This window comes from Dipodomys ordii, unplaced genomic scaffold, assembly GCF_000151885.1.
Source record: "Dipodomys ordii isolate 6190 unplaced genomic scaffold, Dord_2.0 Scaffold332, whole genome shotgun sequence".
NCBI lineage: Eukaryota > Metazoa > Chordata > Mammalia > Rodentia > Heteromyidae > Dipodomys > Dipodomys ordii.
In genome coordinates, this window is record NW_012267548.1 from 298,638 (window position 1) to 325,642 (window position 27,005).

Consider the following 27,005-nt stretch of genomic DNA (forward strand, 5'->3'; position numbering starts at 1 on the left):
TTTTGAGGGTTAATTTTATACCCTCCTACTTAGAAACAACTGCCCAATAAATAAGTGGTCTAAAGACTTAAAGAGAAACTTCTCTGAAGAGGAAAGAAGGATGGCTAATAGACACATGAAGAAATGCTCAACCTCCCTAGCCATGAAACCAACATTGAGATAACCACCTCACTCCAGTTAGACTGGCTAGAACTCTATTAACAACAGATGCTGGAGAGGATGTGGACAGAGGGAACCTCACTGCATTGTTGGTGGAAGTGTAAACTTGTTCAAGCACTTTGGAAAGCAGTATGGAGGTTCCTCAAAAGAATCCACATAGAGCTCCCCTATGACCCAGCAATCCCACTTTTGGGCCTTTATCCAAACATTTACAAACAAGACCACACTAAAGCTACCAGTACCACTTCATTTATTGCAGCATTATTTACTATAGGTTAGGTATGGAACCAACCCAGATGCCCCTCAGTAGATGAATGGATCAAGAAAATGTTGTATTTATACACAATGGAATTCTATGCCTCCATCAGAAAGAATGGCATTGCCCCATTTGTTAGGAATTGGAAAGACTTAGAAAAAATTATATTAAGTGAAGTAAGCTAGGCCCAAAGGAACATAGGTCCCATGGTTTCCCTTATTTGCAATATCTAGTACATGTCTGAGTCAAGCAGAAAATGTCACATAAGGTGATGTTAGGGAAATGAACCCTAAGATATGTATTCAAATGTTCTTTTTTTCTGTCATGAGATTGTTTGTAATGCATTTATAAGATTTTTTCTTTGTTACTTTGTATGTCCCTCCCCCACAGTATAACTCCTGCTTTCACTGTATTTGATTTGGTTATAATTTGTAGAAGGGAAAGAGAAGAACAAATCTTTTAAATAGGGATACAGGTGGACCCATTGCAACGATGAGATGTACAAGTCATTAAGTAAAAAATTAACTTTATAACTTTCGTGCGGGGGGTTGGAAGGATGTGGCAGATTGGGTGCAGGACAGGGGTGGATGGGAAGGCATGGGAAGGGGAAACAAAGGAAGAGGGTACAATACTTGATAAGAAATGTACTCATTATCTTGCGCATGTAATTGCAACTCCTCTGTACAGTATTTTCACAATAAAAAAATAAATGGCTTTTCTGTATGCCAACAATGAGAATAGCATGGCTGTCATCAGGAGAGCAACTCCATTCATAATAGCCTCACAAAAAATAAAATACCTAAGCATTAACTTAACCAAAGAAGTGAAGGTCGTTTGTGATGAAAACTTTAAAAACCTGAATAAGGTAATCAAATAGAACTTAGAAAGTGGCAAAACCTCCCGTGCTCCTGGATTGGAAGGATTAAGATCGTCTTTTCATTTTCTTATTCATTCTTATATCATAGCTTTCCTTTACATTGTAGGAGTCATTACAGATCTTTTCTTAGTTGGAGAGTCCTTGGAAATTGTTTTGGGAAGTCACCATTTAAGGGTATACATGAAGTTTAGTCCTAATTGACAAAAGGAGATGTTATTTTTCCAACTCTAAGTAGATTGTCTTTAAGTATTATTTTTTGTATTACTTTGAGGTTTTACTAGGGTGTATAGATAAAATTAATTTCATTATGTTAGTTTTATGTGAGCATATAAAGTCTTTTCTTCTAAATGTCCTATATGTATTACATTTTATTTCCTCTAAAAATTTTAAATCATCCTAATGGCCTTCATTGTTATATTCTGCTCCATTCATATGAAATTTCCAATGTGTGATATAATATATGTAACCTGTTTTAAAGCAACAAAAATCAGATAAAAAGATATGAAATTTGTTTCTCAATACCACACACACAGACAGAGACACAGACACAAACACACACAACACTGAAGATAGGTAAACCATGACTCAAGGACCAAATCCAGCCCGTTTCTTATGAATAAAGTTTTATTGTAACACAAATAAACATAGCACATATGGCTACATTTTCCTTGTTCCCTTTTTACCTATGTTCTTCTACCTATTTATCTATGAATTTTTCCTTTACATGCATTTACTTTCTCCTTATCTCCCAGTCATCCAATCTTACTTCAACACATCAACCCATCCATGTGTATATTCTTTCATTTCTCCATTTAATAGAAAAATGTTGTGTAAGATTACAGAAATCCTATGAAAAAATTAGCAAAGGCTACAAAATGTTATGCAAATTCAATGAAACCACATATTCTCGCAATAATTGCACATCATACAATGAGTATTCAGTATTTTACTCAATAATATAAACTCAATTCTATTAATGAAATGCCTTAAATTAACAAGTGATATAGTAAAAAATGTATCAGTGAAAACTTGAATATTTTGATATCTTGATTACCATACTGAGGAACTTGAAAATTAATTACATTTTCATTTGTTAAACATTATGCCCTGAACAAAAAAATACACACAATATTTTGTCAAATATTGTTATATTGTAAACTAAAATTTTAAATTATACAAAGTTATAGTACACTACATATACATTTACGTATTAGAAATGTAAAAATAAAAATTCGTTTGAAGTCAAACTGGGGAAGAATATGTTTCAGACTCTGATTTCCAATAAGAGACAAACAGCTAAAAGTGGAGTTGTGAGTCAAATGGTAAAGAAGGATTGAATGAAAGAGTTAAAGGACAATATAGGCCCTGACTACACATATGCATAAATGAATTGAATTAATATGAAAAGAAACATGTAACTAACACTAGGAGAGACAAGAAATGAGTGCAATTGTGTCTATTTCACTTAAACATGTGATTTTGTAAAAATTATATGGAATGGACTAGGTCAACCCATTTGAACCAATAAGTGATGCTTTTCTTATCGAATTAGGAGTTTTGAAATATGACAAATAAAATTTTTCATGTTGAAGAGATTGTAAGAAAGATGTTAAGAGATAATCTTATATAATTAATATTCAAAATTCTTTGTATCAAACTAATGCATAGTGATGGATCAACCATAAAATATAAATGATATTCCAGGCAAGAAGGGCATTACTATTAGGAATAATGGACTTTAATATTAGGAGAAAATGCAAAACATCTTACACATTTTAATCTTCAAAAGAGGCTTAAGTTTTGCAATATATACATTTCATTCCTAAGTTATATAACGAAAATAGTGTACAAAGGAAGAGGAAGACGAAGAAGGAGATGGAGTGAATCAAAAAGAAAGGCTGGGACAGAGAGAAAGGTCCCATAATTGAGACTCAGGATAATTTCAAAAGGTGAATGTGTGAATGGAAATATACAAGTATTGAATAAAACAAACTCTAAGTACAACATTAAAGGATGTAAATTTGTGAAGAAGAAAATATTAATGAAATAGTTTGGAGGGCTCTGCAACATGGTGGTGTGCAGACAGAAAGTTAATAAGCTGAAAAATTTAGAAGAGTTATTGAGAAAAACAAGAGTGAAAAGACATTATAAAGAGGAGATAATAGAATTAAGTGCACATTAAAAAGGAGGAACCAAAAATACGGAAGAAAAACTTCAGTTTAAATTGTGATCACCATCACTTGTTGACTACCACTGCTAGGAAAATAAACACTAGATCCTTAGTCTTTGAAATATAAATTCCATGATATAAACTAAAACAAAAGGCATAATTTCTGTAGACTTACATCAGACCTTGTCTATATGAATCAAACCTATGTGCTTAATGTTAAGAATGTTTGGTTCTCCTACTGTCTTTCACCCTGAAGCCATATAAAGGATTTCTATTTGGCACTAACAAGATGGTGTAACACTTTGGAGCAAAAATGCATCCCAGTAGGCCAGCACTGGAGGCCAAGATGGAGAAGACCTCCACAGCCACCATGACCTTCCCCTTGGCACTGTGATAGACAGGCAGGAAGGTGAGCCACACACTGCAGAAAACCAGCATGCTGAAGGTCAGGAACTTGGCCTCATTGAAGGTGTCAGGCAGGTTCCTGGCCAGAAAAGCCACAGTGAAGCTGGCCAGGGCCAGGGAGCCCAAGTATCCCAGGACACAGTAGAAAGCAGTGAGAGAGCCCTTGTTGCACAGGATGATGATATGGCCATGTTCAGAGTGTGAATCAGTGTCCACAAAGGGAGGAGAGGTTCCCAACCAGATTCCAAAGAGAGTCACCTGGATGAGGGTGCAGATGGGGATGATGAAGTTAGGAACCCCTGACACCAGCAGCCACCTCATCCTTCTTCCTGGGGAAGTGGCCTTGAAGGCCAGAACCACAGTCACTGTTTTGGCCAACACTGTGGAAACAGCCACAGTGAACACAACCCCAAATGTAACCTGCTGCAGGATGCATGTGACTGCATTGGGACGACCAAGAAACAGCAAGGAACAGAGGAAACAGAAGATGAGGGAGATGAGCAAGATGTAGCTGAGAGCCCTGTTATTGGCCTTGACAATGGCAGTGTCTTGGTATTTCACAAACACCCCAAGAACAGCAGCAGTTAGCATGGAGAAGCAAAGAGCCATACAAGCCAGAGCTATGCCCAAGGGATCTTCAAATGCCAGGAAACTTGCAGCTCTCAAGAAGCACTGGTTCTTCTGTGTGTTGGCATACTGATGATCTGGACACTTCACACATTGCTCCATATCTGCTGAGACATGTACATTACCATTACTTCTTTTTATGAACCTAATTTTCTTCAAGGATTTTAGGAAATTTTTCATTTAAGTGAAATACTGAGATGTCAGCATTAGTATCATAAAAGCTTTTTTAGTATTTTTCCCAGGCCATAACCACCTCCTGTTTTTATCTTCTTTATTCAGACTTTTGTCATTGCAAGGTAATGTACAGAGGGGTTACAGTTACATAAATAAGGTAATAAGTACTTTTCTTGTCAAACATGTTACCCCTTCCCTCATTTTTCTCCTACTTCCCTTCCCCAGAAAATTTCCCCCACAACTTGTCCAGATCATTTCCAACATACTGTCTCATGCATGTCACTGTTGTATTGGCTCCGACTTTGTCCTTTGTCTCACCATTCTGTTTTTCTCTTCTCTTCCCTAATTCAGATAAACATTTCTAGGTTACAAAAATCAAATACAGTGACAACAGGAGTATACTAAAAGGGGGGAAATATACAAAAGATGCATGAAATCACATAGTACATTAAAAGACCACAATAAAGAAAGACCTCTTCTACCTGTTTCTTGAAGTACCTTTTACTTAGCATCACCTTATATGGTCATATGATCAAAGCGATTGAGCTATTCTGTTTATCTGCTATGATTATCCTAGACATATACTAATTATTGCAAATAAGGGATACTATGGAGCCTATGTTTCTTTGAGTCTGGCTTCCTTCACTTAATACTTTTTCCAAGTTTTTCCATTTCCTTACAAATGGGCTGATGTTTATGCTTCCATCGGTCTTTTTTACTTAAGTGTGTTTTCACTCAATGACTATCACATGTATTGATAATGTAACAGTTGGGCTACTATAACATGTTATTAAATTTTTCTACACTGCTCACTCTCATTAACAGTTCTTCAATCATATTTACATTGTAATTAAACAGCTTAAGTGTCCTCACATGTCTCTGGAAAACATTAATTTTACCCTATGTTACATTATCCTTCATTTCATCTCACTAGATTTGATTTGCCTGCTCACCTTTGAAGCTATGGGCACAGATTAATTTCTCTTGGATATTGTATAGTCATCCTCACTTCTTACACTGAATTTAGCTTACTGGGCCCTTGTCCTATGCCAAGAAGAGTTCTGGGCACTGAGAAATAAACATATGTGAGATCCATGATTCCTGTGTGCATAAAATATTACTTCTAAGATGAACACTCTCCTTAATAAGACTTAGGTTTAACTTCCTGTTAGAGTTTAGACTTTTCCTAATGATTAGTTTTAAGAAAGATTCCTGGTAGCTTTAGTGTGGTCTTGTTTGTAAACATTTGGGTAAATGCCCAAAAGTGGGATTGCTGGGTCATAGGGGAGCTCTATGTGGAGTCTTTTCAAGAACCTCCATACTACTTTCCAAAGTGGTTGAACAAGTTTACACTCACACCAACAATGCAGTAAGGTTCCCAGTTTATTGCAGCGTTATTTATTATAGCTAAGATATGGAACCAACCAAATGCCCCTCAGTAGATGAATGCATCAAGAAAATGTGGTATATATACACAATGGAATTGTATGTCTCCATCAGAAAGAATGCCTTGTCCCATTTGTAAGGAAATGGAAAGCTTGGTAAAAATTATATTAAGTGAAGCAAGCCAAGCCCAAAGAAACATAGGTCCCATGGTTTCCCTTATTTGCAATATCTAGTCTATGTCTGAGTCAAGCAGAAAATGTCCCATAAGATGATGTTAGGAAAATGAACCCTAACATATGTATTCAAATGCTTTTCTTTCATGTATTTGTTTTTAACGTATTTATAAGATTATTTCTTTGTTGCTTTGTATGTCTCTCCATCACAGTATAACCCCTGCTTTCACGGTATTTGATGTTGGTATAATTTGTGGAGGGGAGGGGATAAACAAGTCGTTTAAATAAGAACACAGGTCGATCCATTGCAACAATGAGAAGTACAATTTTACATGTTGAAAAAGAACTTTACAATTTTGGTGTTGGGAGGAGAAGGATTGTGAGGGGGGCAGGGGGAGCCTGGGAAGGGATGGGAAGGGGAAATAAAGGAGGAGGTTACAATGCTTGATAAGAAATGTACTCATTATCCCATCCATCTAATTGTAACCCCTCTGTACAGTATTTTTGCAATAAAAAATTAAAAAAAGAAGGATTCCTGAAGATAACTTTCCATGCAATAGCCTGGAAACTATAATTAAATATATAATTCAAAGCTGTGATCTTTATATTACAAATATTAATACCACAACTTATCAGAATTGAGTTATTAACAGGGAGAGGAGCATGAGGTCTGTAATCCTAATACACAACTTTTGCATTGACTTGTTTGGATTGAGGAAAACTATGGAGAGGTAAAGAATTTCTTCATAAGTCACAGACTCACCTGTCCCATTAGCAATCTCATTTTCTGAACAAGGTGTACAATCAAAGCAACAGGCAGCTTTTTCTTCCTGAGGAGATTTTCTGAATCCAGGACCACAACTCTCACTGCAGACAGACTGAGGAGTCTGAGGAAAGGCAGGAGTGTGCCAGTGACTGTTCAGATTCATATAGAACATTGCAAAAATCCATTGTTTTAAGGAATGTGATTTTGAGGATAATAATTTAGGCAGGTAATTGCAGCCAATTAATTGAATTCTGTTTTATATTTCATATTCCATGATTTCCAAAGGCTATGTGCTACAACTTTGATCTAGCCTGTTGAATCACTGAAAGGTATGGAATCTTTAAAAGACTGAAGGTTGTTCTGAGAAAGTAATTTAAGTGTACAGACCTATGGATCTTTCTTGAATTCATGCCATTATATTTTGTAACCTACTAATGCGTGACATGGGAAAGAGCAAGTAGGAAACCACTTTATAGGGTTATGTGAACCCCAAGTTCATCTGATCTTTCTCTTTTTTCCCCAGTGGGCATGACATGGGTCTTTCATCACAGATGCCTTCAATGATTCATCTTAACCAAAGGTGAATAAATAGCAAATCAATTAACCATTAAATAAACCTTCGCAGAAAGCAGCAAAAGAAAGCTTTCAACCACATGAATTACATCCTCAGGTACTTTATCACAGTGTTAGATACCTACTGACATAAATCAAATTCACATCCTATGATAATATTCAAAATCAACATGTAGAAACACATTTAACTCTTTTGTATCTGATCCTGGGACTTGAACTCAGGCCTTGACACTGGACTTCAGCTATTTTCACTCAAGGATAGCATTCTCCTACCTGAGTCACAGCTCTACTTCCAGGTTTTGGTTAGTTAATTGGAGATAAGCGTCTCACAGAGTTTCCAGTGTGAGCTGTCTCTAATCTATGCTATTCCAATCTCAGCACTATTAGCTGCTAGGATTATAAGAAAAATTTGCTGTCACTGAGACAGGTATAAATTTAATGGTGACTCTTACTGATGTGTGTCCTTAAAATTATTAGAATTAGATCCTACTCACCCCTGTAGTTCCAATGGCCCACTCTACCATATCTTCAGATAAAGACATTTGATTGCCATGTGGAGCATATGGAGAAAACTTTCCTACTTTCACCTCAAATGCAAGACCTTCTGGAAAGTTCCAAATGTTCAGAATGTCATATTCTGTCTCCAGTTGTCTTTTGTCATTCCAAATCACTTGATCTCTAGTACGATTATAAAACTGGATGCTCCTCAGGAAAGTATGCAGCTAAAAGAGACATTATCTTATAGTGAAGTACATCCCAGAGTTAAGACAAAAAACCTGAAGTAAGAAACACTCCTGATTGCCTTTAATCTCTGATTCTGAATTCAAAAAGAGTAATGATATACAATGAATTATCTCAGAAGAAAAATCTGGGGAAGAATAAAATAATCACTCTGAAAAATAATCTTTACTGGTCACTTAGAATAGGAGTAGAAAGACTTCTTCCACAGATATCATTTTACTCCATCTTGCCCTAACCATTATTTTATGAATGTTTATAATTTAAGGTTGCTAAATGTTTAATTCCAAAAGTTGAAGAAAAATTGGTCTCTCATGAAAAATACGGATAATTCTGTTCATCCTTTGCTTTGACTGAAGGGAGAAGCTCAATTTGCAGTTTTCAAAATACTAGGTATTAACATGATGAGTTATTAGTAACTAAAGGAATTCCTCAGCCAATAGGAGTTGGCTGATGGTTGTAAACTGAGCTATGCAGGTGGCTCAGATAAGAGGATCAGGCATGGAGGCCAGCCTGTGTAGAAAAATTAGAGAGAACCATGTCTCCAAATAACAATTCAGAAAAAAAGAAGAAATGCTGTGTTCAAGTAGGTGAGCACTAGCCTTGAGTACATAGACACTCAGGGACATAGCCCAGATAGTGTGTTCACCTCCCTGCACTGGCCAAAATTAACTTACAGAAATGTGGAATATGATTTATCTTGTTATTGGCCTGTTGTTTTCTTACCAGCATATCCACACATGTTACCTTAATTACATGGACACATGAAGAATCACATAAGGTTTTGATAAGCAAATGAAATGTTTAATTTTTAAATGTGAGTCTATATCTGTTCAAATTTGTACTCCTATTATTTTTCTGATAAGAGAACGGAAAAGCAAAACTGTTGAGAAAATTGCTTTAAATACAGCAATATTAATTTCAACAAGCAAATTAGTATGACATATGAATACCAACATATATTTATATTTGTGTATATAAACACAAGTCATATATATACAAGTAAAGAAACAAGCAGACATACATACAGAAATATTTAATTTCATACAGTAAGGATCCCTTCTAGAAAGTGCCCTTGCTCATAATGTATTCTCTTCCATAGATACTCCTCCATAGAAGAATTACCTCTTCTGGGGAAGGCACTCTTTGTTTTCTATTTCCCATTGTTTGAACTTCTCTTTGATGAAGAAACATCTCATGCAGAGCCAGGGCCACAGCATACACAGCATTGTATATATTGTAACTGTCTCCAGACATAGTCATTTCAAAAATATGCACAGGCAACCAATCCAATGAGGCATCATGAACACAGTTCTCCCATGTTATACAGTCAGACTCAGAATCTGAGCAATTAAAAGAGAGAAACCACAGCCTTGCAAGAAAAATGTCTTCTGGGTACTTGGAAGGTTTAACTGCCTTGACAAAATCTGTGAATCCAGAAACTTCGACATGATGGTGTGTAAAAATAAGAGGTACATGCAATGAGCCTAGCATGAAATATTTCCTTTTCATGGTGAAATCCCACTGACAGTTCACAATACAAACTTTGCCATGTATAAAAATTTGCTCGATAAATATCATTAAAGCTATCAGTGAATCATTATCACCATATATGATGAGGACACTTGCTGAAGATAGATTTATCTCATTATGAACTGCCATGAGTTTGAATATATATGACAAGTCTTGGGTTGAGAGCATTAACTCATAGGCTACACAAATTCTGTTTTTGGCCATCTCTTCTTTCAATTCAGCAAGAATCCAGGCACTATTCTCATCTTGTGAAGTCAATATTCCCACCCAGTTCCAGCTGAAGTGAAGCAGTAAGGAGACCATGGCAGTGGCTATTGATGAGTCCTTTGGTGCCATCTGATAGAGAGCAGGAAACTTGTTATGGTCACTCAGGGCATGATCAAAAGGCCCAAAGGTAAGCTAAAGTAAAAGAAAATTGGACACTCTATGAATGAGAAGATTTCCATGCATTATAATCTCAGTCTTGAATTCTTTTACGAACCAATTGAAGTAGGTGGAGGGTAGGTTTTGTTTTAGTTTTTGAAAAAATAATTTAACTGTTTTTGAAATGTTGCACAACATATCAACTGACTTGTAATTGTCTTGATATTTGTCACTATTTCCATCAACTCTTCCCATCTATATTAACCTTACCCATTCTTAATTCCATTTTCTTATATACCCATTGTATATCATATTGCTTTTTACCACCCATCCAATCCATATTTCTTTGCATTTTTCCCTTAACATCTATCCCATTCACCTTTTTGTTGTTCATTTTTATATTTGCTTCACCTTTTTGGTGTTCATTTTTATATTATCAATAGGTCAGAAATGTTACACCATATAATTCACCATTGTGTATATCTTAATTTAGTCAGATTAATCATGTATATATGTAAGTGGCTAAATGTGTGTTCCATACTTATTTCATATTACATATTCATATTTTAGACCTAATTTTCATATATGTACCTTTTCTCATTCTGAACATGATTTACTTTACTCAATATAATATGTTTTGTGTGCCTGCATGCATGTGTGTATGTGTGTGTGTGTATGAATGCCAGAGGCACAAACTCATGCCTTTTTGCACTTCCTTGGCAATTTACCTCAAGACTTGTGTTGACCAATGGACTCATGCATTCACATGTACCCTTTGATATTTAAATTGAGATACATGTTTCCTTATTAGTTAGGATTACTGCTGTGAGCAATCAGTACCCTCCCAATATATCTTCACACTGCTATACCATTTTCCATTTCCTGATGTATTAAAGAAAATTATTGATAAGTCTCAAAATAATAAATTATCCATTTCTCAGCTCAAATCTTCTCTCTTTTTCCAAAGTGTGAAAATATATATTTCCAAATATCTTTGAGTAAATACTCTTTGATACCACAAAACTTGATGGGTTCATAAATAGAATATCTTCCTATCATTCTCTTCTAACATCTGAAATGCCACAAAATTAGACATTATTATATCCTTCCACACTTTACACCCTCACCTGTGGAAATCTGTAGAGTCCTAATAATGTCCCAATCTGGTCAGATGTTATTCCTGATGGTCCTGTAAGTACTGCTATAGACCTGCTTTCTCTCATGCAAGAGTAGTTTGGAATCTTGTAATTCCCAAAGAGACAAGTGAAGGGATTCTTAAACATTGTCCAAGTTCTGAATTCAACATCATAAATATCAAATCCCAAAGTCATGTTATGTAAAAGATCAGGATTTTTGTTGATTTCCTCAATAGCAAAAGCCAAGGCCAAAACACTCTGATAGTTCTTGAAGATAAACCTGCATAATGAGCAAATAATTTGAGGACGAATATTCCAAAACTTAAGAACTATGATACATTAAATGCTTGCTTCGTTGTCAAAGAATATGTTAAAATATTACCTCAATTATAATGGAATGTGAATGTAGTGGCTTATGCTTGTAAAAAGATCTAGGTAAAGTGGGCTAGGAATCTGGCCAGTGCTAGAGTGCTTGCCTTGGGTTCAATTCCTCACCACCACATAAACAGAAAAAGCTGGATGTGACACTGTGGCTCAAGTGGTAGAGTGCTAGCATTGAGCTGAAGAGCTCAGGGACAGTACTCATGGCCAGAGTTCAAGATCCATGACCGGAAAAAAAAAGATCTAGATAATGACATGAAGGGCATTTCTCATGAATGAGATTCAGATACTTATTTAAATTGAGGAAGAGCTTGTTTTCTCCTTTACGACATGCACTACAAGGAAAGGCTGTTGTCTTGGATTTGGTTTATATCAGACAGCATATGTTTGTTGTGTTGCATTTACATTAGGGCAACTGGACATACCTGTATGGAAAATAATTTTTGTATTTTCAGTCACCCAGTTTGTTATGTGTTTAGAGGCATGTCAGGATAACTAAGGAATATTTAATTTAACTGCAATATGCAGAAGCAAAATGTTATTTATGAATGATTGTATGATGAATGGTCTGCTCACAGACCAACATACTGAATAGCTCTTACTAATAACAACCAGAAAAAGAACTGAACTATTGGGGGCAAGGATTTTATTTTTATTTATCTAACACAATGAAAAGGATGCATACAATTTCAAGGAACTCATTTTGGAGACTGGAAATCATGACGTGAGGATGGAGAAGAGAATTATAGGTAAGCTTTGTATAGATACCCCAGTTCCAAAGCATCCATGGTAAAATGCGTTGATCACTACTCTCCTCCATATATATATAGATTGAGATATTTGTAAAGGAAGCAATAGAGCAAAATAGAAAGGATCAAAGTACTTTTCCTTCTTTCATTTTTTGTCTATGTGCAACAAGGATTTGTGTGAATATCTGTTTGTGTTTGTGTTTGTGTGTATTTACAGGCAAGCTGAGATTGCATGGCTTATTCTCATATTCTAAAGAATCTAATATAATGAAATCAACTGGTGTTGTTTAAAAGGAAACAATGAAGGCATATTGGATATACTATACTAAGGGAAAGGATCAATTGTTCAATCTATACTATAGGTATATGTGAAATGATCAGAATCAAAATCTGTCATATTCAAAATGTTCTAAACAGAAGAAAATAGTAAGCTTTTGGAAAATTTAATTGAACATACACATATGGAAGAATAAAATATAGGAATGAAGATGTGGGAAAAAGTTGTCAAAAGTTTATGAGAGTATTTTCTCAAAGTAACATTCCTAAAGATGAAATGATTACTAAATTTTGTTCATGACATCTACAGCAAGCTGTCTTAGCATGAAGTTCCCACAACTGAAATACATATACAGGGATAATTCTCTAAAGTATAACAAAAATGAGACTCGTATTCTTATAACTACTATTGTCACTGTATTTAATGTTGGTGCCCTGCATCTTGTATATACAATTCTCTAATTTGGGGAGGGGAAGGGAAAAAACAAAATGCTTACATAAGTATACAGGCTGACCCATTGAAACAATGAGATGTACAAAACACTGTTGAAAACGAACTTTTGGGGGGCATACTTGTGGAGTGGGAAGGAAGGGATGGTAGTGGGAAAACAAAGGAGGAAGCAACAATACTCAATATGAAATGTACTCATTACATTGCTCAAACTGTAACACCTTTGTACAACACTTTTCCAATAAAACCACACAAAATATTATTTAAAATACATTGAGCACATGTGCAAACACCACTGTGGTAAGGCTAGAAATTAACAAGGAAAACACCAAAAATATTCCCATTATATTGAAATGAAATGAGTTCTTTTTAAACCAGAAAGAAAGCAATTAATTTTTTTAAAATTTAATTTACTTATTCAGTTGAATTAAATGATTAATACAGGATTAAATGACTTGACTTTCAAGGCAAATTTCAAGAAGTTTAACAATCTTTGGAACAAATAAAAATGAAAACAGAATATCAGAATCTGTACATATAGAAATTCAGCAATGAAATGATACTATCACAACCTTTGCTGAAATCTGGAGTTCAAATGTTGTACTAAAGAACCTGTGCTACATCTCAAGCAACTAGAAAAACAAACCCAAAATTACTAGAAAGAATGAAATAATCAAGTAAAAGAAAAAGAATTAGAGACTACCAAAATTAGCAATAATCAATAAAGGATAAGGAGGATTTTCAAGAAACATGAACCATAATAGGGCAATAAAATCATGAACCATAATAGGGAAAAGCAACAAAATTACACATGTGAAACCACACCTCTCATTATTTAGTATGCCAGAGGCAGTATTGTGAAAATAGCTGTACTACTAAAAAACTAACTATAGAACCTTCAGTACAGTCTACATCAAAACTCCTATCACTTCCTTTACAGAAATAGAAAACGAAATCTGAATTTTATGAACAAGGAAATCTTCCATGAGCCAGAGATATTTTAAGACACAAGAACAACACAAAAGCATCTCATGCCTGTTCTTTATTCATCTTGCACAAATGGGGGTGGGGGTAAGGGGTGGGAGATGGGAAGGGATGGGAAGGGAAAACAAAGGAAGAGACAACATTGCTTGATAAGAAAAGAACACATTACATTACCCATATAATTGTAACACCTCTGTACGATATTTTCACAAATGAAAAATGACAAAAAAGAAAAAATCAGAAACATGTGTCAAAGAAATATAAGACCATAAAGTACTTGCAAACAATAGATATCTGATTCTTGGAGAAGGTGTCAGATAACACATGGTCCAAACATGACTTAGCAAGCAGTGGCATTGTGAAACTGGGCATGCATGTGTGAAACACTCAATCTAGACCATATGTATTTTAATCTCAAAATCGATTATTTCTTTATAGAGACATGAACTTTGTAAGTAATAGTGAAAATAAAGGGAAATACAAATACACAGATAACTTAAACAAATTTCAATAGCTCATAAAAGAAGTGGCATAATTATTCCCTGGGTTTGATTAAATGGCAGAATCCTTTGTCTCATTTAAAAGGCCAAAACTTGTACCCCAAGCACTGGAAATGTAAATTAACTGTGCTTGTCTCCAATTTTAAATCTTCAGTACAGTGAAAGAAATGGCAGGACAGGCAAATGAACAGTGAAAAATCTTGCCACCTATTTATCTCACAGAGGATGACTAATGTAGTGGAAACCAGTTCTAAAATTAAATATTAGATTAGAAAAATCGTGAGTATACAGGAAAAACACTTAAAAGTTAGAAATAGAAAATCATAACAGAAAAATGATACTCAATAATTTGGTTTTTCAGGGCACCCATTAGTTATTTATTAGCCCAGAGAAAAATTAAAGTTTGTGTGATGATACATAAAAATTGAAGTTTAGAGATTCTTCAAGAAATTAAATGTATCTCTACTGGTGGCTTAGACCTGCAATCCTAGCTAAACAAGAAATCAAAAGGAAAGGATCCTGATTCAAAAGGAGCTGTCACAGAAAAGACCATGGCACATTTATTTCCAGTCAATCAGCAGAAAGCCTGAAGTAAGGATATAGTGGTAAAGTACCAGCTTTGAGATAAAAATGTATGCAAAATTCCAAAGTAAGCTAATTATCAATGGCTTATTCCTAGCTAAGTCAAAAAAGTGAAAATGAGTAGAAGAAATTAGAGATAAAAGAGAAAGAACTGATGTGTGACACGATATAGAAATGGTTATAAAAAGCCTGTGTGGTGAGTCACTCCTGTAATCATAGCTTCTTAGGAGGCGAGATCTGAGCATCATGGTTCAAAGCCAGCCCAGGCAGGAAAGACTTTATCTCCAATAAACAACTCATACAACCGGATGTGGGGTTGTGGCTCAAGTGGTAGGGACGCTAGCCTGAGCTGATGAGTTGAGGGACAGCACCCAGGCCCAGTGTTCAAATCCCATGACCAAAACCAAAACCAAAACCAAAAACATAACAAAACAACAAATGAAAGAAATGGTTCTAATACAGTGAATGAATAAAAGCAAAGTATGGAAATACAAAATGAACTAGGTACTTGGCATAAGAAAAATATTGTATCAAAATTGGCAAACATGTGCTAACATCAGTGGACATAGAGGAGTCAAATCTCACACCTACTGATGTCTAACTACAGTGCTCTATTTATCTATGAGGAGAGTTAGCCAATAAATATTTCTATCTGTAGTCAATAGCATGCATAAAATTTTACTAACCCAAATCAGATTTTACTTTGTACTTGGGAATAGAAAAGAAACATTCAACTTCTGAAAACATGCTTCTCAACATGTCTCTATTAAGAGCTTATCAAAAATATTCACATATATATTGGGAAGTTAAAAGAATAAAAATCACCTAAACATGGGTATATAGTGTGGAATATAAAGAATAAGGGAAGTTAGACAGTAGCGCCTCACACCTTCATTCTGAACTACTCATAAGGCTGAGACCTAAGGATCATGGTTTCAAGGCAGCCTGGGAAGGGAGGGCTGAGTCTCTTATCTCCATTTAATCACCAGCAAATGCCAGAAGTGAAGCTGTGGCTCAAGGGCTAGAGCACTAGCCTTCAGCAAAAATGGAACAGCCCACAGGCCCTAATATTCCAGGACCAGTATGAAAGTGAGAAAGATAAACATATCAGGGACATATAAAATGAAGCCATGAATCTTCTATAGCACAGAAGAGAGTAATTCCTATCTTTGCTCTCAATTGTGGGCAGCTGCATCTGGCTGTAGTTGTCATACCAGCACTTAAAAAGCAGTGCCAATGATGGAGACAATGACATTTTTATTTTGCAATAGGAATTAGATGATTTGCTACAATTCCTTGAAGTTCTGTGCAGTCAATTTTCTTTTCTTTTTCCTTTTAGTATTGCCACTTACTAGGGAGAGACTATTACAGTCAGAATTATAAGAATATGGATGTGCACAAGGAAAGAAGAATCATCTTGGTTGGGTAAATTCCCCAGTGAGGAATCTTTCATAACACTGAGCTGCCTGGTAACCTTTCTAAGAGAAAACAACGCCACAAGGCTAAATTTGGAACAGTAACTGCTTGTGTACACTAGCAATGTGTATGTATGTGACTCTGTGTGTATGTGTGTGTGTGTGTATCTGTGTGTGTGCACATGCCTGTGTGCACACCAGTTCTATATCATGAAATCAGTGCCTGAGCTCTGTTCTTGAGCTTTTTGGTTCAAGGCTAACATACTGCCACTTGAGCCACAACTTCATTTTCAGCATTTGGCTGGTTAATTGGAGAAAAAAGTCTCACAGATTTTCTTTTCTGGGTTTCCTAAAACGTCCATCCTCAGATATCAGCTCCATGAGTTGTAAGGATTACAGGCAGGAGCCACCATAAGAAATTTTATCAATATTCTCAATATATAGGTGTTACTAAAGAAAAGTTCTCAGATGTCTGGTGTAGGCAATGCAGTGGCAGCCTTTTAATACAGAACTCAGGCCAGTGACTCCATTTTATTGTAGTAACATCACCTCATTTTCCACAGCTGAAATTGAGGATATACAGGTATGCCACAAAGAGAAGTTACATGGAGGGAAATAGAATCCTCTCCTGCTAACAGACAGAAAATCAATCAACAGAAGATGTAAGACAAAAGAATGAAACTGAGCTGCTACAGATGCAATAGTAATGGAGGTCAGTGTAGAGGAGACAGAGATCATTGATGTGTGCACCCACAGTTCCCTCACCAGTCAAACATCCTCAGAACTGTAAATGAAAATATAATATGAAACAACTCACATCTTGTTCTCTTCTTGCCTGGAAGCATGGCTGTTACTGTGATCTATTCCCAAAGTTTTCAGAGGGAAAAACCCAGTGATCATCACATCTCCATCCATGTGTGCTCGGTGCTTCATGGTAGAAAAGCAACTAGTGCCAGCCAAGGACCTGACAGGGAGGGGAAGATGGAGAAGAAAGAGTGTGAAAGTCAAAGGGCACATTCCTGAAGCCTCTGCCAAGCAGAAATGCTGGTGGGAAGTAAGGCCCACAATTTCAGTTATATGTATTGGTATATCTTTTTATATGTGCATATGTCTTTTTATTGAGAGAGATCTATACTAAAGCACACCTCTAATGAAAGCCTCATATGAGTCCCCAGAAGTAACGTGCAATACTATTCCCAGGAGCTCTGCATTTGTAGCCTTGCGTCAGGAAGAAAAACATGGGTTAGAAAACATGTTTGGAAATTTGCCTTCTTCACAGCAGGTGCTGTGATTTTATCCAAGACCACAGATAGTGAGGCCCCAGAGATGGAATTATCTTGGTTGTAGTTTGTCCAAAGTCTGTCTAGAAACTACTTGCAAGAAAGTCATTTGGGATGATGCAACTGGCTTGCATGAGGTGATATCATGTTATGTGGATGGTGAAATGGCCACATGGTGGGGCCTGAACTCTGGGCCTGGGCGCTGTCCCTCAGCTCTTCAGCTCTAGGCTAACTCTCTACCACTTGAGCCAAGGCACCAGTTCCGGTTTTTTTCTTTTTGCTTATGTGGTGCTGAGGATTTGAACCCAGGGCCTCAGGCATGCAAGGCAAGCGCTCTACCACTGAGCCACCTTCCCAGCCGCACTTTTTTAGTTTTTAAATTTAAATAGTTTTTAAGGCATTGCACAGGGAAGTTGCTCTTTAATAAAGCAGTTTATGAATACCATCTATTACTTGATCAATGTCACCCCTGTCAATGTTTCATTCATCCCTCCCCTATCCACCTCTTCCATCTTTTCATTTTGAATGATATATATTGGATGTGTAACTGCATACTCCTCTTCTGCTCTTCTTTCTTCTGATTTGATTCCCCCACCCTTTCCTGGTGTTTTATTTTGCAGAAAGTTGATTTTGAATTTCTAGGGAATTGCATTATTTGAATTCTCCCAAGTATCTATGGTATTTCAGTTAATACATCTGAATACACTTTGATATCACATAAGCTTTTACTATATAAACTAATTCTAGCTTCCATACCTAAAGGAAAACATTCATCCTTTGTTTCTTGAGGCCTAACGTATACATTTTTCCAGAATATTACATCTCATTACAAATGGTATATCATAAGCTCTTATGAATGAACAAAAAACAATTGTATATGTAGACCACATTCTTGGTCCCTTTATCCATTGAAGCACATCTGGGAAGATTCCAGATGTGGTATATCTATCTATCTATCTATCTATCTATCTATCTATCTATCTATCTATCTATCTCTATCTGTCTGTCTGCCTATCTATATGTCTTTCTATCTACATACATACATAATTTTTCGAGTTTTATATATTTTCACAATAGTACTTTTCCCAATATATACCCAATGGATAATTTTTCCTCTTATGATTTATACTATTTTGAAAAACCAATGTTTTTTTATAGATCTCTTTCACCTCCTTGGTTATATTTATTAATTGATATTTATGATACTTTGTATTAGTTGTATTAGATGCTATTTGGAATTTGTTGGATTCCTTGACTTTTCAGCCTGTTGATTGCTGGTGTATTATCTACTTTGCTGAATGGGTTTAACATATGTTTGTGATTATTTGTCACAGTTTTCGACTAGTCCATCCATTTCTTGGTAGTGATATATTTAAGCTAGTAGGAGGCTATTGGGAGGTGGCGCTCTAAAATTGAGTCTATTAAGCACCCATCTTCCAGCATAAGAGCTTAATGTAATCTTCAATGAAAGTATTAGGGGTGTGAGTCCTTAGCACCCCAGCCTCACATAGTTTTACCAAACCAGTGTCTTCTCCTTTGCCAAACTCAACCATCAATTCACAGTGTATACTGCTCTTGCCCATTGCTTCCCTCCTTGGAAGCTGCTGAGCTGTGGTTTCCACACACAGCTAAAAGGAAAGCTTAGAGAAGTAGCTGACCCCAATACCCTGCGACTGGAGGCCACCCACCCTTGAGTGACTAACAAATTTTATGAAGGTGTGTTCGTTGCTTCTCTGCTAAGGTCAAGTCTTTCATGGGTTTGTGCTGAAGCTTGTTCAAATCTAGGAATTCAGAAGATGCAACACTTGTGATGGTTGTTGTATTTACCCTACCTGAAATCCACTCCAGAACTGTCAATTGAATCTAAGATACTTTGCTTCCCATTCTCATTTCCTGAGCCTTTCTGCTTTTAGTTATATGGGAGACTAGCTACTTTACTATAGGATCCCCACAACTTCCATCTTTTTTAGTAATTCATTACAGTTAAATTTCTCAGCATCTTTCCTGTCCAGGCTGGCTTTGAACTGCATTGCTCAGATCTCAGCTTGGTAAATACCAAGTATTACAGACATGAGTCACCAACATCCAGCTCCCTCTGTGTATTTTTGTGATGCTTTCTCTTCATAGCTGTGCATAAAAATGGATTTTAATCCTATTTGTACATTGCCATCAAATCTGTGGTTATAGTCATTCACCACTGTTGTGAATATCACCCACATAGCATTGCCCTGGAACTCTCATTTCCTCAATCTCTACCTCTGACAGAGCTGGGATCACAGATATCTGCCACCCCACCCAGGCAAGACATTCCAGAAACTTTTTTTTTCCCAGACTGGGTTATCAGAGTTTCCCATTCCTTTTTGGCTTAGAATTGATTTTTATATTTCTATAAAAATGCACTGTAATTTTCAGTGAAATAATATTTAATGAACAGTACTTTGGATATATAGCCACTTTCTCAACTTAATTTTTCCAGACAATGAACACAGGATGTCTTTCCATTTTCTCATCCAATGTCTTTTATCATAGCTTTACTTTTCATTGTAGAGGTCTTTACAGAAGTTTTCATAGGTTTAGAGTCCTAGCTATTTGTTTTTGTGAAGCCACCATTTGAAGTATATATGAAATGAACTTTGGCTCTTCATTAGTTTTATTTTAAACAATTAAAAAGTGAAGTTTAGTACTAATTTAAGAAAAGAGATGGTCTTTTCCAACTCTACATAGACTTACTTTTAAAATTTTTATTACTTTAAATTTGTACTAGTGTATATAGCTAAAATGGGGTTCATTATGTTTGTTTTATATGGCCATATAAAGTCTCTTATCTAAATGCCCTGTATCCATTACATTTTATTTCCCCTAAAAATTTAAATCATCCTAATGGCCTCCATTACTTTACTTCTTCATTCATATGACATTTCCAATGTTCAATAGCATATATGTAAACTGTTTTAGAGCAAAAATAATCAGATAAAAACATAGCAATTTATTCTCAGTACCTCTCTCTCTTTGTCTCTCTCTCTGTCTCTCTGTCTCTCTGCCTCTCTCTTTCTCACACACACACACACACACACACACACACACACACACTTATACACACATATGGAAGACAAGTAATCCTTGACTCAAAGGCCAAATCCAACCTGCTTCTTATGAATAAAGTTTTATTGTAACAAAAATAAAAACCTCTCATATGGCGCCATCTTTTCTCCTTGCCTTCCTATCTCTGTTCTTCTACATCTTTATTCATTAACTTTTCCGTTATGTGAATTTACTTTCTTCTTGGCTCCTATCCATCCAATCTTACTTTAACATATCAATCCATCCATGTGTACATTCTTTACATTTCTTCATTTAAGAGAAAGAGTGTAAGAATGCTGAAATCCTAACTCAGAAAAATTAGCAGGACTATAAAATAATATGCAAAATCACTGAAATCACATATTCTCCCAATAATTTCATATGATAAAATGAGATTCTCCATTTTACTCAATAATATAAACTCAAATCTATCAATGAAATTCCTTAAATAAACAAGTAAGCTAGTCAAAAATGCAATAGAAACTGGTGAGTATTTTGATTATATCTTGATTAATATACTGAAGAAGTTGAATATCAATTATATTTTCTTTTTCTTTTGTGAAAATACTGTACATAGGGGTTACAATTAGATGGGCAAGATAATGAGTACATATCTTAACAAGCATTGTAGCCTCCTCCTTTGTTTCCCATTCCCATCCCTTCCCAGCCTTACCCCCATCCCTCTCACCCGATCCTCCCCCCCCACCAACATTGTAAAGTTTTGTTTTCAACATGAGAAGGAAAATCAATTATATTTTCTTTGTTAAACATCATGCCCTCACAAAACTATATGAACACAATATATTTTACCAAATGTCGTTTTATTGTCAACTAAAAATTTAAATTATAGAAAGCTATGGTAAGTTACTTAGCCATGTATCTTTTAGAAATGTAAATGTGAGAAGAGGTTCAAAATCAGCCTGTGAAGGTATGTTTACAAGACTCTTAATAAGAAACCAATCAGCTACCAATGGAGCATTATTTAAGTGTTAAAGAAGCCTTGACTGAAAAAGGTAAAGGACAGTAGAGGCCCTGAGTACAAGTATGAATAAATGAATCAAATTATTATCAGAAGAAACATGTAAAGAGCTCTTGAATGGACAAGAAATGAGTGCACTTGTGTCTATTTCTCTTACATATGTAATTCTGCAAACATAGTCCACTAAATCAACCTATATGAAACAAGTAAAACTTGTCTAACCAAGAATTTGAAATGTGGCAAATAAAACACTTTTCTGTTTGAACAGATTGTAGGTAGTGATGATATTACAAAAACAATCTTATATATATACATATATATATGTAATATTCAAAATTCTTGCTTTCAAATTAACCCAGAGTGAATAATCAACCATAAAAGAAAAAGTGTATCCAGGCAAGTAGGGTCCTATTACTATGCATGGCAAACTTTAATCTTAAGAGAGAATTCCAAACATCTCATGTATTGTAACCTCAAATCAAAGAGAATTTTTTGTATCATATACAAGTCATTCCTAAGTTATATGAGGAAAGCAGTGTGAGAGGGAAGAGCAAGATAAAGAATGAGATGGAGAGAGACAAAGAGAAAGGAGACTGGGAAAGAGACAAAGGTCCCACAAAAGAGATTCAGCATAATTTCAAAAGGTGAAAGTGTGAGTAGAAATATACAAGTATTGAACAAAACAATATCTAAAGACAACATTAAAAATGTACAATTGTGAAGAAGAAAATATTAATGAAATGGATTTGAGGGCTCTGCAACATGGAGGTATGCATACAGGAAGTTAATATACTGAAAAATTTAAAAGAGTTATTGAGAAAGACAAGAGTGAAAAGACATTAAAAAGAGGCGATAATAGAATTAACTGCAGACTGAATAGGAGGAAACAAAAATACAGAAGCAAATTTCCAGTTTAAATTGTGATCACCATCACTTGTGACTACCACTGCTAGGAAAATTCACACTAGATTCTTAGTCTTTCAGGTATAAATTCCATAATATAAATTATGACAAGAAGAGATAATTATTGTAAAATTAGATCCGAGCTTGTATATAAAATCAAACCTATGTGCTTAATTTTAAGAATGATTATTTCTCTTACTGTGTTTTAAACCTCAAGCCATGCAGAGAACTTCTATTTGGCATGAACAAGATGATGTAACATGTTGGGGCAGAAATACAACCTAGGAGCCCTACCCCAGAGGCCAAGATGGAGAAGACCTCCACAGCCACCATGACCTTCCCCTTGACACTGTAGTAGACAAGCAGGAAGGTAAGCCACACACTGCAGAACACCAACTATCCAGGGCCAGGGAGCTCAGGTGTCCCAGCACACAGTAGAGGGCAGTGAGTGAGCCCTTGTTGCACAGGATGGATGTGGCCATGTTCAGAGTGTGCATCTGTGTCCACAAAGGGAGGAGAGGTTTCCAGTCAGACTCCACATAGCATCACATGGATGAGAGTGTAGATGGGGATGATGAAGTTAGGAGCCCCTGATACCAGCAGCCACCTCATCATTCTCCCGGGGGAAGTGGCCTTGAAAGCCAGAACCACAGTCACTCTTTTGGGCAACACTGTGGAAGCAGCCGCAGTGAACACAAATACAAATGTGATCTGCTACAGGATGCATGTGACTGGTTTGGATGGTCAAGAAAGAGCAAGGAACAGAGGAAACAGAAGATTAGCTAGATGAGCAAAATATAGCTGAGAGCCCAGTTATTGGCCTTGACAATTGCAGTGTCTTGGTGTTAAAAAATATCCCTAAAACAAGAGTAGTTATTATAGAGAAGTAAAGAGCCATACAGGCCAGAGCCATGCCCAAGCTCTTCAAAAGCCAGGAAACTTGCTATTCTCAGGAGGCACTTAGTCTGCTTTGTGTTGTCATACTGATAATCTGGACACTTCACACATGGCTCCATATCTGGTGAGACATGTACTCTAGCATTACTTCCTTTTACTAAACTCATTTTCTTCAAAACTTTAGGAAATTTTTCACTTAAGTGAAATCCTGAGATGTCAGCGTTTGCTACCATTTACTATCATGAAAGTGTTTTTATATTTTTTCTCAAGCCATAACCTCATCCTATTTTTATCTTCTTCTTTATACCGAATTTTTATTGTCAAGTTGATGTACAGAGGGGTTACAATTACATACATAAGGTAATAAGTACATTTCTTGTCAAATTTGTTACCCTTCCCTTGTTTTTCTCCTACTTTCCCTCCCTGCCAGTCTCCAACCAACGAGTTGTACATGTAATTTCTAACATATTGTGTACATTGTTGTTGTATTGTTTCCCACCTTGTCCTTTGCCTCACCATTCTGTTGGTTCTCTTCTCTTCCCTAATTCATATACATATACATAATTCTAGGATACTAAAAGCAAATATAGTGATAACAGGGGATATACCATAGTGCAAAAAAGGAACAAAAGATGCATGAAATCACATACTATGTTAAAAACAACAACACCAAAATTTATTTGTATTCATGTCCTGGAGTTCATTTTGCTAAGCATCATCTTATAGGGTCATATGGACATAGGTATTGAACTCTTCTGTTAATCTGCTAAGATTATCCTACACATATATTTATTCATGCAAATAAGGGAATCCATGGAGACTATGTTTCTTTGGGGCTGGCTTAATTCACTTAATATATTTTTTTTCCAAATCTTTCCATTTCCTTACAAATGGAGTGGTGTTCATGTTTCAATCATTTTTTATTGTGAAAATACCATAGAGAGGGGTTACAATTACATAGTCAAGGTAATGAGCACATTTCTTAACAAGCATTGTTCCTTCCTCCTTTGTTTTCCTCTTCCCATCCCTCCCCATGTCCCCCCCACAACCGCCAAAGTTGTAAAGTGCATTTTTCAATATAAAATCTTGTACATCTCATTGTTGCAATGGGTCCACTTATCCATATTTAAAAATTTTGTTTTTTCCCTTCCCCTCCTCAAATTATACCAACATCAAATAGAGTGAAAACAGGGATTATACCATGGGAGAGGGACATACAAAGGAACTTTTATCAACATTTTTTCACTCAATGACTATCACATGTATTGGTAATGTAATAGTTGGGCTACTATAATATCTTATTAAAATTTTATACACTATTTCTCACTCAAATTAACAGTTCTTCAATCATATTTTAATGTCCCCACATGTTTCTGTAGAACATTAATTTTAACTTGTGGTATATTATCCTTAATTTCATTTCATTACATTTCTCTTGCCTGTTCGCCTGTGAAGCTATAGGGACAGATTGACCACTCTTGGACTTTCTATATTCATGCTCACCTTATACTGAATCTAGCTTACTGGGCCTTGTCCTGTGCTAAGAAGAGCTCTGGTCACTGAGAAATAAATATATGGGTGATCAATGTTTTCTGTGTGCATAATATGTAACTTTCAAGATGAACACTTTCCATAATAAGTCTTAGGTTTAATTCCCTGTTAGAATTGAGAGTTGTCCTAATGGTTGGTGATAAGAAGGATTCCTGGAGATAACTTTGCCTGTAATAGTCTGCAAAATGTTACTAAATATATAATTCAAAGCCAGGAGTTATCATGTTACAGTTAGCAATACCACCACTTTTCAGAATTTTGTGATAAACAGGGAGAGGAGCATGGGCTCTGTAATCCTAATATACAACTTTTGCATTAACTTGTTTGGAAAATTAGGGAGAGATAAAAATATTTCTTCATAAGTCACAGACTCAACTGTCCGATTAGCAATCTCATTTTCTGGGCAAGGTATACAATCAAAACAACGGGCAGCCTTTCCCTCCTGAGGAGATTTCCTGAGTCTAGGACCACAACTATCACTGCAGACAGAGTGAGGAGTCTGAGGGAAGGCAGGGATGTGCCATATAGAACACTGCAAAAATCTATTGTTTAAAAGAATGTGATTTTTGAAGATAATGTTTTATGCAGTTAAGTGCAGTTAATTTATTGAATTTTGATATAGATCCCATATTCCATGATTCCCAAAGACTATATGCTACAATCTCTTTTTTTGACAGTTTGATCAAGAGAAATTTATTTTACTTTTTAACTTTAATTGTAAAGGTGATGTGCAATATGGGTACACTTACATAAGGTTGGTAATGAGTATATTTCTTCGTGAACAGTGTCATCCCATCCCACATTTTCTCCCAGTATTTTCACTCCCCACCCTATCACCTGTCACCTGTCAAGCTGTATAAATCATTTTCAACATAGTGAATAGTATCAGGGCCGAAATAGTTCGCCCTTTATCCTACCATTTAATAGGAGAGTAGCTTTGTTCATTCCAGTGCTTTGTTTTAGTCTACATCCAGAAAAACGGATGGAGAAATACAATTGATAACATACATTTTATAGCTAAGTTTTCAAAAATACCTTAGTTATATTAGGTACTTTCGATTTGAGGCTTTATAGTGCTATATATAATATTTAATTTTATGTCTTGTTTATTATGTTAAAAATCAAGATAGCTTTTTCCCTTTTTCTTTTTCTTTTTTTATACACAATATTTTTTTATTTTGAAAATACCGTACAGAGGGGATACAATTACATGGGCAAGATAATGAGTACATTTCTTATCAAGCATTGTAGCCTCCTCCTTTGTTTCCCTTTCACATCCCTTCTCATCCTCCCCAACCCAACTTTGTAAAGTTCGTTTTCGACATAACGACTTGTACTTCTCATTGTTGCAATGGGTCCACCAGTATCCCTATTTAAATGACTTGTTTCTCCCCTTCCCCTCCACAAATTATAACATCAAATACAGTGGAATCAGGGGTTATACTGTAGGGGAGGGACATACAAAGCAACATTGAAATAATCGTATAAATGCGTTAGAAACAAATGTATGAAAGAAAAACATATAAACACATAAATACATATCTTAGGGTTCATTTTCCTAACATCACCTTATCTGATCTTTTTTTGTGATTAAAGAAGCAACTTTATTGAGAAGGTTCCTACACTGACCGGCCAGGGCC

The 27,005-nt window shown here is 35.8% G+C and overlaps 1 protein-coding gene across 1 annotated transcript; it reads right to left on the minus strand.

Annotated features, from left to right (window-relative positions):
• Positions 1-3,678: 3,678 nt before the first annotated feature.
• Positions 3,679-17,607, minus strand: LOC106001611 (vomeronasal type-2 receptor 116-like). Its single transcript, XM_013036658.1, has 6 exons — positions 17,492-17,607; positions 11,328-11,616; positions 9,430-10,236; positions 8,061-8,288; positions 6,991-7,114; positions 3,679-4,598 (listed from the first exon to the last, which is right to left on the minus strand). The coding sequence occupies exons 1-6, from the start codon at positions 17,605-17,607 to the stop codon at positions 3,679-3,681; spliced, it is 2,484 nt and encodes an 827-aa protein (XP_012892112.1).
• Positions 17,608-27,005: the final 9,398 nt, after the last annotated feature.